The sequence below is a fragment of the Triturus cristatus genome, chromosome 7 (assembly GCF_964204655.1).
Source record: "Triturus cristatus chromosome 7, aTriCri1.1, whole genome shotgun sequence".
NCBI lineage: Eukaryota > Metazoa > Chordata > Amphibia > Caudata > Salamandridae > Triturus > Triturus cristatus.
This window is the reverse complement of record NC_140590.1, coordinates 1,828,145,580-1,828,158,926: the sequence shown is the minus strand read 5'-3', so window position 1 is coordinate 1,828,158,926 and position 13,347 is coordinate 1,828,145,580. Positions and strand designations below refer to the sequence as shown.

The 13,347-nt window shown below is 46.0% G+C and overlaps 1 protein-coding gene across 1 annotated transcript; it reads right to left on the bottom strand.

Moving 5' to 3' along the window:
- Positions 1-661: 661 nt before the first annotated feature.
- LOC146813316 (olfactory receptor 5V1-like) lies at positions 662-1,618 on the bottom strand. The gene has a single exon (XM_085615380.1). The coding sequence runs from the start codon at positions 1,616-1,618 to the stop codon at positions 662-664; it is 957 nt and encodes a 318-aa protein (XP_085471506.1).
- Between the last annotated feature and the right edge of the window lie 11,729 nt (positions 1,619-13,347).

Sequence of the window (13,347 nt, the reverse complement as noted above, 5' to 3'; positions counted from 1 at the left end):
CCTACAAGACTCTTCTCCGTCCATGCCACTGTGTCTTGCAACAACTCAAGTGCTTCAAGGCATGTAACTGTGTCTGAAAGCTCTCCCTCTGTGTGTCTTCCTCAGCACAAACACTCTGGGGCATATTTATGAGAGCCGAGGGTCACGTTTGCACTAAGTAATGGAGTACCTACATGATGCAAGGCTCTGAGTCAGATGTATGAAGCCACGCGAAGCCACCTTGCATGGCTTTGAGTGGCCTTCCATATCCTGGGTAAGGTAATACAGCGCAAATAGCTGCGTTGCCTCACTCTTCACAAGGGAGCTGTTCCATGGACATTGCAGTGGGTGTGCCAGTGCAGCTCCCATGATTTTTTACGCATTCCCAGATTTACAAGAACTTGTCAAAATCTTACGGCTCCCAAGGTGAGGCATTATGAGGAGAAATAGGTTTATTTCTCCTTGTTTTTACCTCTTTCTATGTGCGCTGCAATTTGAAACCCACAAAGAGAGAAACGCCTCCCAGGATTGTTTTTGTGGAGGAAAATGTCCCTTCCGGCACAAAAGAAATCCTGCAGACAACCCAGGCACCCTTGCAAGTTGACTTGCTGCGCTGCCCTATGTCATATCCCAATAAATGAAGGTCTCTGTGATTAATAGTAAAGCAGTCGTCCTCACCACATTACTTCTGAGCAATTTCCACTCTTACTTTCCGCATTCCCTTCTGGCATTTTGCCAGCGTATCCCTGAGGTCCTTGTTCTTCAGACTATAAATCAGGGGGTTGAATAGCGGGACAACCGCACAGTACAAGAGGGCGAAGATCTTGTTCTGGCTCAGGGAGTACATCGAGGGGGGCCGCAGGTACATGATGATCAGAGATCCATAGAAGAGAGTCACTACAGACAAGTGCGAGGCGCAGGTGGAGAAGGCCTTCGATCTGCCCTCGACAGACTGGATCCCCAGGATCGCCGAGATGATGTAGACGTAGGAGACGAGGATAAGAAGTAAGGAGAACATACCTACCACCGCCCCGATGGCATAGATGAGCATCTCAATGCTGCGCGTGCTGGTGCAAGAGATCTTCATTAGGGCTGTGATGTCACAGAAGAAGTGGTTGATCTGGTGAGACCCACAGAAAGACAGTGCAGAGGTCATGACTGTGTGCGGTATCGGCTCCATGAAGCTGAACATCAGAGTTCCAGCTGAGAGTTGGGAACACACCGCTTTGCTCATGATGGCTGTATAGCGCAAAGGACTGCAGATGGCAACATACCGATCGTAAGCCATGACTGTGAGGAGGAGGAACTCTGCGCACACCATGGCCATGAAGAAGTATAGCTGAATGAGGCATTCGTTCATCGAGATTTGGGGGTTCTGTCCAAAAAAGTTGACTAGCATTTTTGGGAAGATGGTCGTGGTGAAGGTAGCATCGATGAAGGACAGGTTGGCAAGGAAAAAAAACATGGGAGTGTGCAGGTGAGAATCATGGCAAATCAACGCCAAGATAAGAAGATTCCCTCCCAGAGTGATGAGGTAAATCAGAAGAAAAACAGCAAAGAGGGGGCCTTGCAGGGAGGGAAAATCAGAAAACCCAACAATAAAAAATTCAGTCGTGAATGTCCTATTGTCTATTTTCATTTTTAGAATCTGAAATCTGGTGACTGCAGATCTTTAAAATGTCATTGACTTCAGAAGGTGTCATCGGTGGGTTGGTGCTGATGTGCTGTCATACATGGCACCCCTGGTGCGTCCGTGGTGGTGTCTCTAGAGCAGTTGGTATCATATGAAGGTATCTGGCCTGAGCTCCACATAGATCAGGACACTGGCTGCACTCCGTGGAGCTCTGTGACTGAAACGAGTCTTGAATCTTTGCAGGGCTGTGCCGGTGATCAGAAGGGTTTGAGCTATGCCTTGGTTATTTTAAGGGACAGTGTGTCTGAACTGTGTGCATTCCTTGAGGCTGTGAACCTCGACAGGACTGCAATGGCTAGAGTTAAAGCTCAAAGGTTAAAAAATTCGCAGAAACAGGATCCGAAAAATTGTCGATTTCCGGAGATGCGTGGACTGGTTGCCTCAGTTTCTCTTGACAATATCTCAGTGGGGTGGGAAATAATCTAAAGAGATGGAGACAGGTTGCAATTTGAGCGCTCATTAATTGCTATGTTGTAGAGACACAAAAATGTTACTTCTTCCTAAAAACAAAATGTAATGCGTAAATTGTGTATGTTTTTAGTCTGAGCATAATGAAACTGACATTCCAGCTATACATTTCTCTAAAATCTCATCCACTTTGCAGAAGGCATGCATGAGGTAACCCTGGCCATTGCAGAGAGAATGTCCGCCTCCCTCTTCAGCTGTGAAAGAGCAAGACGCAACAATTACAGTCAGTCAGTCAGTCAAAAAGGTCTTTATTACGATTATTCCTCTTAAAAGACATATATATACAAATAAAACAACATGAAATGCTGCGACCATAAATTGGATATCGCAGGGTATAAGTTTATGCAGAACATACAATTCATTTACATTTTTTAAAATGTCCATAAAATTCCATCTAAAAGAAATAAAATTTGGTAAGTTTACTGTAGTCCACCATTTCTTTCGCGAATAGCCCAAGACCAGCTTAGCAATTTGGCCACCCCTATAATAATAATTTCGTTTTCTCCAATTTTCAAAAGCCTTTTAGCAGTCATAGCGGAGGTTGTGCAGAGAGATCTACTTAGGGGTTTAAGCCATGTGCTCCTAGCTAGATGATAGGCTGGGCAAACATAAAGTAAGTGATTTACATTTTCAATACAGTCAGGGCAAAAAGGACATCTGTCTCCCGTACCAGTTTTCCATTTGCTGGTAAATTTCCTGAGTGGGAGCGTTTCTACCCTAAACTGATGGTACAGCCTACGATCTCTAGGTTTGGTGATTAAGTCCCAGTATGTTTCGAGGGATGGTTCGTCCTTGAAATCCCAAAAGGCTCTAGTCAATGGGGAGCCTGCCAGAGTAGAGTGTCTCCTAGATTTTACTAGGCTCCAGTATGCTGCTCTTAAGTCTGTCTTAGTTGGAAGAGCAGCCACTTCCGGGGATACCCAGAAATCCCTCATTCCCATGTCAGTAAGGAGGTTTTTGACAGTTGTTAGCCATAAGATCTTCTTTGAGTGGTCCAGCCCCCTTACTTCAAGTAAAGCCTTTGCGAAGTGATGTAATTCAGGGGTAGACCACAACCTTCTCCAGAAGAGCAACATTCTAAGCTGTATAATATCCTCAATGGGGTTGCAGCCAAGGTCAAACAATAGAGGAATTCGAGGGGTCGATCTTGGAAGGCCCACAATTGATCTTAGGAATTTATTTTGGGCCCGAACTAGATCAGACAGGTTACTACAACCCCAGATCTCAGCACCATATAGAATAGCAGGGACTATTTTCAGGGAATACAGCTTAGTTGCTGGAGCCAGTGGCTTAGTTAGAGAGAGCCAATGCTCCCTTAAAAGGGCTCCTGCTAGCTGTGAGTGTTTCAGGGCTAGAAGCTTCACCTGTGGAGTCCAACTCAACTTTTCGCCAAGGGTAATGCCTAAATAAGTAAAAACTTTGGCCTGCTCCAGGGGCTTCCCACCCATAAAGACTTTTGCCGATACGTCACCTGCCCCGTGGAGCACCATAAATTTTGTTTTCTCCACATTAACCTCTAGCTCATGTTCGCTGCAAAAGGCCTCAAAGCGGGTTAGAGCCCGCTGCAGACCCTGCCGTGTTTTAGATAAAATCAAGGTATGATCAGCGAACATGAGCAGGGGCACCCTTTGGCCAGCCAACTTTGGGGCATCAGTGGGGTAATGTTCAAAATACTGTTCAACCCCATTTATGAGAACAATGTTGGAGCCAGGACGCACGCCTGGCGGACTCCTTTCTCTACCTTGAATCTTTCGGTGACCTCTCCCGGATTCCCCCAACGAACCTGGGCATAATTAGAGCTCTGTAGCTTAATCACGAAGTCAACTAATTCCTTGGGCATCCCTAGTCTTAATAAAACATCCCAAAGTTTGGATCTAGGTACAAGGTCAAATGAGGATTTTAGATCCACAAATGCTGCAAAAATGAGCCCCTTACCCAAAGGGACCTCCTTCCAGTAAAGTAAAACAAACTTAAAAACCTGGTCCAGTGTTCCCATATGAGCCCGGAACCCTACTTGGAGATTAGATAGTATATTATTTTCGTCCATCCAGCTGTGGATTCTTCCAAGAATGACGCGGGCAGTGATTTTTTGCAACGCGTCGATAAGACTGATTGGCCTATAATTGCCCGGTGCAGAACGATCCCCCTTTTTGAAGATCGGTATTATTTCTGCACCGGACCAGGTGCCAATGAGTTCATCAGGTTCGTTAAATATGGGACCCAAAGATCGCGATCCTGCCTGAATAAATCCGCTGGTATACAGTCAGGGCCAGGTGCTTTGCCACTCGGAATATTTTTCAGGACCACCTCAACCTCCTTAGTACTAAACCTTAGGGGAACATCTATGGATATAGGTGGGACAAAGGACACCTGCTCCGAGCCCTGCTGGTATTGGGCTTCGAAGTGGGCAACCATTACAATGCATATATATGCTTTTATTATATATGAATATATTTCATAAATGAACACTAAGACTGCAGATGGCTCTGTGTTAAGATCGCTTCTGGTCTGCTAAACATGAAAAGGAAAGCAGGGAATGACTTCCAGTCATCACTTTAAGAAGCTATGTCTTTTCCTTGTAAGATTATGTCTTGTGAGGGTCTCTGCTCTTCTCTCTGAATGCCAGTCTAGGGTACAGTGCAGGGTTACACGTCCAGCAGCCCGAATCTGGCACTCTAGACTAGCGATAAAACTTAATGATTCTGGGTTCCACTCTCGATCCAGAGGGGAAACAAGACCTCAGGGCGAACTAACTTGGAAGTCAGAGAACTCGGTGAAGCAGCCACAGCTGCTGGGCTGGGTGAGGGGGAGGGGGAGAGGGCAGGACAGCGCCATATCGATTAAGAAAGGGACCTGCTGCCCTCCCTTGCATGGAAGACTTTAGGCCCTTGCACCGCGCACACAGCCTTGAACGCTTCCGTGTTCTACTGCAAACAATTATATCAAGACAACTTTGTATGTGTGCTGTGCAGTACAGTAGATATGTAAAGTTTGCAGAAAAATAACTTTTCTCAAATTTTACGCCTGCCTCAAGGAGGTGTTAATTTTTTGTACCAAGCCATGTTTACATATGTCAGTAAATAGGACATTGTCTCAAATTCCGAATCCTGCTTACTCTCTGCTGCTCTGGTAATTTATAGTTGCCACGTATCAGTCTGAATTATATTAACATTTCCCTCATGAACATGTATAACGTTATGATATCTGCAAACATCTGGCATGGTAATTATGTAGGTGAAAGTATGGAAAGTGCTCACTGTCCGGACGCTTTAGCGGTAGGTCACTTACCAGGAGACAGTCGCAGATTCTGGGGCCACGCCCATCGCTGCAAATTAAAATGACGTGAGCAGCAAGCTCGGCACTCATGGGCTGCTGTGTAAGCGTCACTCACCTCCAGGGCAGCCCGTGGGCAGGGACCAGCGCCAAACAAGAGGGGCGGCCGCGAGGAGGGGTCGGGACAGCGAGCTCACATCTCAGCTGAAGCCCGATACAGGGGAGTGGCTGCAGGGGGTGTTACACCCTCCCAACAAATGTACTCTTTAATAAATGGTTGGGTACAGGAGGTTTCAGTGGGGTATGAGGTGTCTGTGGATTTCGCCCGGGATGTTTAAATACTCACTCAAACAAACGCACAAAGACGTATATTCTCGTCTCTGTGTTAAAGCTCTCACAACATGGTTATTTTACAAGCGCCTCTCTCTTTCATATCAAGCTAGGGTGAGTGACCGACAATCCGAAGCAGAGCCCCCCAAGTCTTACCGACCAAGCTTGGCCCCTGGTCAGATACCAGGGGGAGACCCACGGGTCACAGCAGGCAGGTCTCTTTCCTGGAGTAAGCACGGATATCACTCTATTCAGCAGGTCACTCCCGGCCAGTGGCACCCACTGAAGTCAGCGCGCGCGGCCCACCTCTATATATGATGAGGGTACCCTCTAGGGCACGGCCCTGACGTCACTCTGGCTTCACCTTCACAGAGGAGCACAGCTGCGCTTCTGGCGGAACAGTCTAAACTCCGCGGGGGGGTGTCTCTGGGGTTTCAGAGTCTGGCACCAATGTCCCCAGGAAGAGAACTCATTCCTCACGTGGTTTCAGTCGCCCAGGTGCTGCCTGGCGTCCGGGCATCAACAGGGGCTATCTGTGAGTGGTGCCCAGTAAGGCTCGGGCGAGTATGTGCAAAAAAAGTTAAACAATTACTTTTATAGGAAATCAGTTTTATAATGCCTTAAACTCAACACGCACCACTATTGTATGAAAGTACTTGATTAATTTACAATTGTCCGCGCACCTGTCATTCTTAGCATAGGGTCACTTTAGTAACATCAGTTTTGGTCGCTTCCCCATGACCTCTATACTGCATCTGATGAGGCGTGAGGGTGTGGTACCCAAGCCTCGAGCCATCATATAGATCCCATCCAGGCATGGCATGTTCTTTCGTCATCGATAACCCTATCACAAGGGCCGGATTCGGGAGTCTGATCACAGCGTCACTGACCTGTTAATACCACAGCCTGATGTACCATGAAAAGAGCAAAAGTCCTCCTTAACTTGGGGTGGGGTCCATGGAGTGGGCCTGGCACTCCCTGAGCCACATCAAGGCTACGGTAAAGATAAACAGACCGACGCCTCTTGACACGAGCTATAAAGATTAAAATCCCCAGTAGATCCCCAAACCTCTGTAGACTCTGTCTGCCTTCCAGCCTTGTCTTTAGGTGATGCATTTTAAATTCCCCTCTCTTTGGCTAGTTCTAGCCCAGCGAGCGGTTACAAAATAAAACATGCCCGCCTCAACCTCGCAATTGCCCTAAATGAAGCATTGGTCGGGCTATGGGTGACGCCACCTGCTCCCATAGGGTATGCACTAATGCTGCTCACATCTCCCCCACCCCTCCCAGACCCCATTACACCAGAAGAGTGACCAATGTCAACAGTGCTCTGACCTTGACTTGCAAAGAGTTTCTGAAGGTGGGAATAGAATGAAACCCCAGCAGCGCCTCCTCGCACTCCTGGATTCAGTGGAATATATTATAAATAGTCCTCAAAAGGTGGACTGGGGCACCTATAAAAGTTAGCTTAAAATGGTGACTAAACTGTCACTAGACAGAAAGGAAACAAAACAAATCTAAACCTTTACCTGACTAATCAGAATTCTAGAATAAAGGTCAAATAACAATCACAATTAATAAAACAAATTACACAGCATACCTACTGCAGTATTATGTTCAGCCTTAAAAAGAAAAATTAAAACATTAATCAATTAAAATGGAGACCTGCCGCACAGTTTGTCCCTTCGAAACCTAGAGGGGTGGCCCGACCCGACCTCATCCGGCCCCCAAACGGCCACACAACGGCCCGCCCTTTGCCCGGGCTTAGCCCGGCGCCGCCCGCACGCGTCCCGCGACGCGGAAGGAGCCGTTTGAATTTAGCGCCTCCAGGCGCGGAAGTCGCACTGTGTGGGGGCGGTGACAATGGCGGGACTTCTGGGATGCGTAGTCCTGCGCTCCCCTCGACACACACTGCAGGCACCAGCAACAACAGCGGTGAGGGCAGGGGAAGCGTCTGCACCAGCGAGCCAGCCAGCAACCAGCGAACTCCCAGATCAACTGCCCAGGTGAGTAGGCTCCACTCCGTCAGCCCTCTGTAAAAGACTCCACTCCACCGAGGCAGCCGTTTGAATTTAGCGCCTCCAGGCGCGGAAGTCGCACTGTATGGGGGCGGTGACAATGGTGAGACTTCTGGGATGCGTAGTCCTGCGCTCCCCTTGACACACACTGCAGGCACCAGCAACAACAGCGGTGAGAGCAGGGGAAGCGTCTGCACCAGCGAGCCAGCCAGCAACCAGCGAACTCCCAGATCAACTGCCCAGGTGAGTAGGCTCCACTCCGTCAGCCCTCTGTAAAAGACTCCCACTCCACCGAGGCAGCCGTTTGAATTTAGCGCCTCCAGGCGCGGAAGTCGCACTGTATGGGGGCGGTGACAATGGTGAGACTTCTGGGATGCGTAGTCCTGCGCTCCCCTCGACACACACTGCAGGCACCAGCAACAACAGCGGTGAGAGCAGGGGAAGCGTCTGCACCAGCGAGCCAGCCAGCAACCAGCGAACTCCCAGATCAACTGCCCAGGTGAGTAGGCTCCACTCCGTCAGCCCTCTGTAATAGACTCCCGCTCCACCGAGGGAGCCGTTTGAATTTAGCGCCTCCAGGCGCGGAAGTCGCACTGTGTGGGGGCGGTGACAATGGTGGGACTTCTGGGATGCATAGTCCTGCGCTCCCCTCGACACACACTGCAGGCACCAGCAACAACAGCGGTGAGGGCAGGGGAAGCGTCTGCACCAGCGAGCCAGCCAGCAACCAGCGAACTCCCCAGATCAACTGCCCAGGTGAGTAGGCTCCACTCCGTCAGCCCTCTGTAAAAGACTCCCGCTCCACCGAGGGAGCCGTTTGAATTTAGCGCCTCCAGGCGCGGAAGTCGCACTGTGTGGGGGCGGTGACAATGGTGGTTCTTCTGGGATGCGTAGTCCCGCGCTCCCCTCGACACACACTGCAGGCACCAGCAACAACAGCGGTGAGGGCAGGGGAAGCGTCTGCACCAGCGAGCCAGCCAGCAACCAGCGAACTCCCCAGATCAACTGCCCAGGTGAGTAGGCTCCACTCCGTCAGCCCTCTGTAAAAGACTCCCGCTCCACCGAGGGAGCCGTTTGAATTTAGCGCCTCCAGGCGCGGAAGTCGCACTGTGTGGGGGCGGTGACAATGGTGGTTCTTCTGGGATGCGTAGTCCTGCGCTCCCCTCGACACACACTGCAGGCACCAGCAACAACAGCGGTGAGGGCAGGGGAAGCGTCTGCACCAGCGAGCCAGCCAGCAACCAGCGAACTCCCCAGATCAACTGCCCAGGTGAGTAGGCTCCACTCCGTCAGCCCTCTGTAAAAGACTCCCTATTCTCTTTTCATTCAACTAATGTTTAAGTTGTTGTACAAGTATTTAGCTTGATCTATATTTTGTAGTGAAGTTCAGGAAGTAAGTGTATTTTCCCATGATCACATCCACATTTGTAAAATGTAGACTGCAGAACTCCTGTGTTCAGACTAAATAAGCATTGTGCTTATGCAAAATAAGAACACATTTAGCAAATGCTTTTTCGCACCTGTTTTCTGTTTTTTAATAAAGAATTATGCAAACAGGTTTTACTCTAGCACATAATACATACCAATGTTTGTTCCAGTTCAACACATGAAACAAGCCTAATACTTTCTAATTGTTGCTATATTTACATGAAAGGTACAAAATAAGTAATGAAATGCATCCATGTTTTCTAATTTAAAGAATGATGAAGAATGAAAAATATAAGAATGACATAAAAATGCTTCAACAATGTGATCCAAAATAATTTTCCTATTTCCTAATTTGAAACAAAAAAATGCATATGGTAAAATCTCGTTTGTTTCAGTTCTTTAAAACTGGCTATTTTGTCTCGGCTCTGGGAGCAAGTTCACTCCTCATTGAAGTGCCTACTCATCTCCTGGGTGACAGCTGGAAGCTTGTGCAGATGGACTTCTAGAGTGTTTAGGTAGGTAAAATGTGACTTTTTAAGAGTACCTTTTCAGTGAAGTCACCATGTAATAAGTATTATAAAAAGTCCAAGAAATACATTTTTAGCCGGTAACCAGACAGGGATATCATTACTAAATGTAATATTGATAGCTCAGTCCCTCCTGATGGAAAGCTAACCCTGCTACAGTGAAATGAGCTTTTAGGGCAATGTCACTGTAAGGACATTCTACTTTTGCATGTCATACTTTTGAATACTGTACACCTTGCCTAATATTTTATAGGGAGGATAATTTAGGTCAAAAAAGTTTACATTTGGTAGGTGGGATTTGCAGTTTTAAAACTGCATAGAAAGGCTACAGTGTTAGGCTGCCAGCCACTGTGCATTTTTACTGTAGTGGTGCTACCGTCCACTAGTTTAACCTGCAGGTCCTGGGTACATTTTTGTACCATATAGTAGGGATGTAAGGATAAATTAAGTATGCCAATTAGGAGAATAGTCAATTATGAAATGTTTTATGGGTCAAAAAACATGCACTGGTCCTTGGACAGTCCAAAATTAAGCAATAAAGGCTAAAGATCTTAAAAATGCATTCTCTGATATTGTGAATTCACTGTTAGAAAACCCCATACCTCTGCTCCATAGAGGGCCGAGCCCAGGGCTTTGGCTGCATTGATCTGAAGAGCGGGCACTATGGGTTCACTAAAAGACGTGTGATGCTCCTTTAAAAACATACCTACCATCTGCCTATACTTGACAGTTTCCTTATGAGCATGTTGTCACAATCTTATATCAGACACAAACTTTATACCCAAATAATCAAACTAATCCACCCTCTCTAGCAGCATTTGTCCTTAAACTAGCTTCACTTTCTATGTTGTATGCTGGTTAAATGACATAGGTTTTGTTTTATACCCCAAAACGGGTCCTTGGGTGCTTGTTTCCGATCCAGGGAGGACCTGGCCTGGCTTAACCTGGCCTGGTAGTTTGGGCTAGAGAGTTCTCATGGGAGGCTGGATCAAGATTGATTTGCACAGGCTAGTTCCAAACTGGGGTAGTGTGGTGAGCAAAACAACAATGGATTTAGGTCAGATCTCTGACTGGGATGAGTGTTTGACAGTGTTCAGCATTCTGTCAACCAATTGTTCTTTTTGCATTAATAAATAATGTAACATTAATATTTTTTATTTTTTTAATTCATTTTAGTTGTTTGTTTTTTATTTGTTTTATATATAATGAATAAGTATAGTCTTTTAAATATGTTTACAACTTTTTATCTATATTTATATGTTTTATTTGAAAAATTTAGAAGTGGGAATTGTAAATCAGACTCCTCCAAAGTCCAACATTTTCCCTACAGTGGGTTTGATAGGAACGGCAACAGTAAATCTGACCCTCTCAAAGGCTTACACTTTCTTAAATCTTCCTAACATTGGGTGGAATTAGTAATCCTGACCCCTCCAAATTCCAACCCTTTCCTTACGGTTGCTCAGATTGGAGTGGGAAATCTAGCCCCTCCAAAGACCATCAGTTTCTCTACCATGGCTAACATTGAAGGGGAAATAGTAAATCTGACCCCTCTAAAGTTGAACAGTTTCCTTACTTTTGCTTACGTTGGAGTGGCAACAGTGAATTTAACCTCTCCAAAGTCCAACATGTTCTCTACTTTTGCTAATAAAGTAGTAGGAAACGTGAATGTGACTCCTCTAAACTCGTACATTTTCCCTACCGCTTTTTAAATTGTAGTGAGAATAGTAAATTTGACCCCTTCGAAGTCCAACACGCCTCTTACTATTGCTTATGTTGAAGTGGGGATAGTAAATCTTCCCCTACTAAGTCAACATTTTTCCTTACTGTTTCTCGTGTTAGAGTAGGAGTACTACATTTTATCTCTCCAAGTCTATTTCTTTTAGTTTTTTAAAGTTGCTTTAAAATATATACTTTGTGTTTTAGTTTTGAGTGATTTGAAAGTGAATTATTTTCTTTGTTATTTATTTTTATTAACATTTTTGGTATTTTTATGTTAGTTGTTATTGCATTTTTAATATTCAGTGTCTAATGTTCGATAATATAAATAAGTGTATAAATAATTTTATTATTTATGTTTGCAAAATATTTTTTATAAATATCATGTTTATCATTTTTCTGAAATTATCTCAAAATATATACTTTTATTTTATATTTGTAAATTCAACTTTTTCTATATATTTGTTTATAAGTATATTTCTACAAATTACAGGATTATTTTTCAAGTTAATATTTTTTTTTATTTCATACCAAGAAAATACCATTTACAAGAATAAATATCAACAATCAGATCATAAAGCAGTTAATACAATACACAATGGTTCAGAAAAACATGAACATCATACATCACCTAATCCAGAATTGAACAATTTCTAAAATGAAATTTAATCAGCTTTGGAATTCTAAGAATTAAAACCAAGGGCCCGATTCTAATTTCGGCCGGAAGGGCTCCAAACGTCTGTCGGAGCCCTTCCGACCGAATCGGAATGTGCCGGCCGGATTCCTTTCCAATCGAGCCATTCGGATGGGCTCGGTCGGAAAGGAATCCGACTCGGATTTCCTGATGGCTTCCGATGAACTCGGAGAGCCCGTCCGCCATCCAGAAATCCTTCAGTACTCCCCCGGCCGCCTCTTCATAACCGAGGGAGACAATGGCAGTTTTTCACTGCCTTTTCATGCCGGTCTTTCTGGCACGAAAAGGCAGTTGGAAACTGTCTTTCGGGGCCCAAAGTAGGGCCCCCATGGGTGCGAGGCCGCCAAATGCCGGCCTGGGGGTACCTATGGTGCCCCTCTGGTGATCCCTGCACCCGGTGGCGGGCACCTTGGGGTGGCAGCCACAGGGGGCAGGGATGAACTGGACCCCTGCTTTCACAATGCAAGCATTCATTCCACTCGGAATGCATGCTCCCATTGTGAAGCATACGAATGCGACCAAACAGGGTTCGCTCACATTGTACTTGCAGGGCCGTAACCGACGACAGCAGGTCGGTCGGTTTCGGCTCCTGACCAATGTCGGACGGACCAGAGTCTGTCCGACATCAGAATCGGCCCCCAAGTGTAAAAGTCATAAAATCTTGCAATTTATCCTTATAATGTAATACTAATAGGATTGTGCAAAAATGCAAATACAGATACATCACTTAGGAAAATAGGCACCATAGAAACCTGAACCAGCATAACAACACATGCTATAACATGGCGTATACGATTGGAGGTTAATAGATTAAGCCGAGGCCAGATAGTATTACAATTCAACCTTTTAGGACACTAGACTCTTGAAGCCCTAGTCCTCTCGCTTAGCAGGAGTATTCGAATGGGGAAGCCTTCCATCTCCCTACTTAAAATCCCCTGGCTTCTCTGCTCCAATTCAGAGTTAAGTTCCCATATTTTCCTCCCCCGAATTCTGGCCTGCCTGCCCCTGCATGGATACAAAGCCGTCTCTGGATTATATACTCCAAGAAGCCAAGCAAGCCACATCTGGAGGGTCGGAGGTTCTACATCTTTCCACCTAGCGGCTAACATTATCCTAATGATTGCTGTTCCTAAAAATAAGCAATATTCTTGTACGGTATTAAGCTCCAAGGAGCTATTGTATCCTAGAATCAGCAGGGTAGGGGTCAGTTCCTATCTAGAG

What these genes read in the sequence shown, in the direction of transcription:
- LOC146813316 (XM_085615380.1), bottom strand. Translation starts at nt 1,618, where the DNA reads ATGAAAATAGACAATAGGACATTCACGACTGAATTTTTTATTGTTGGG.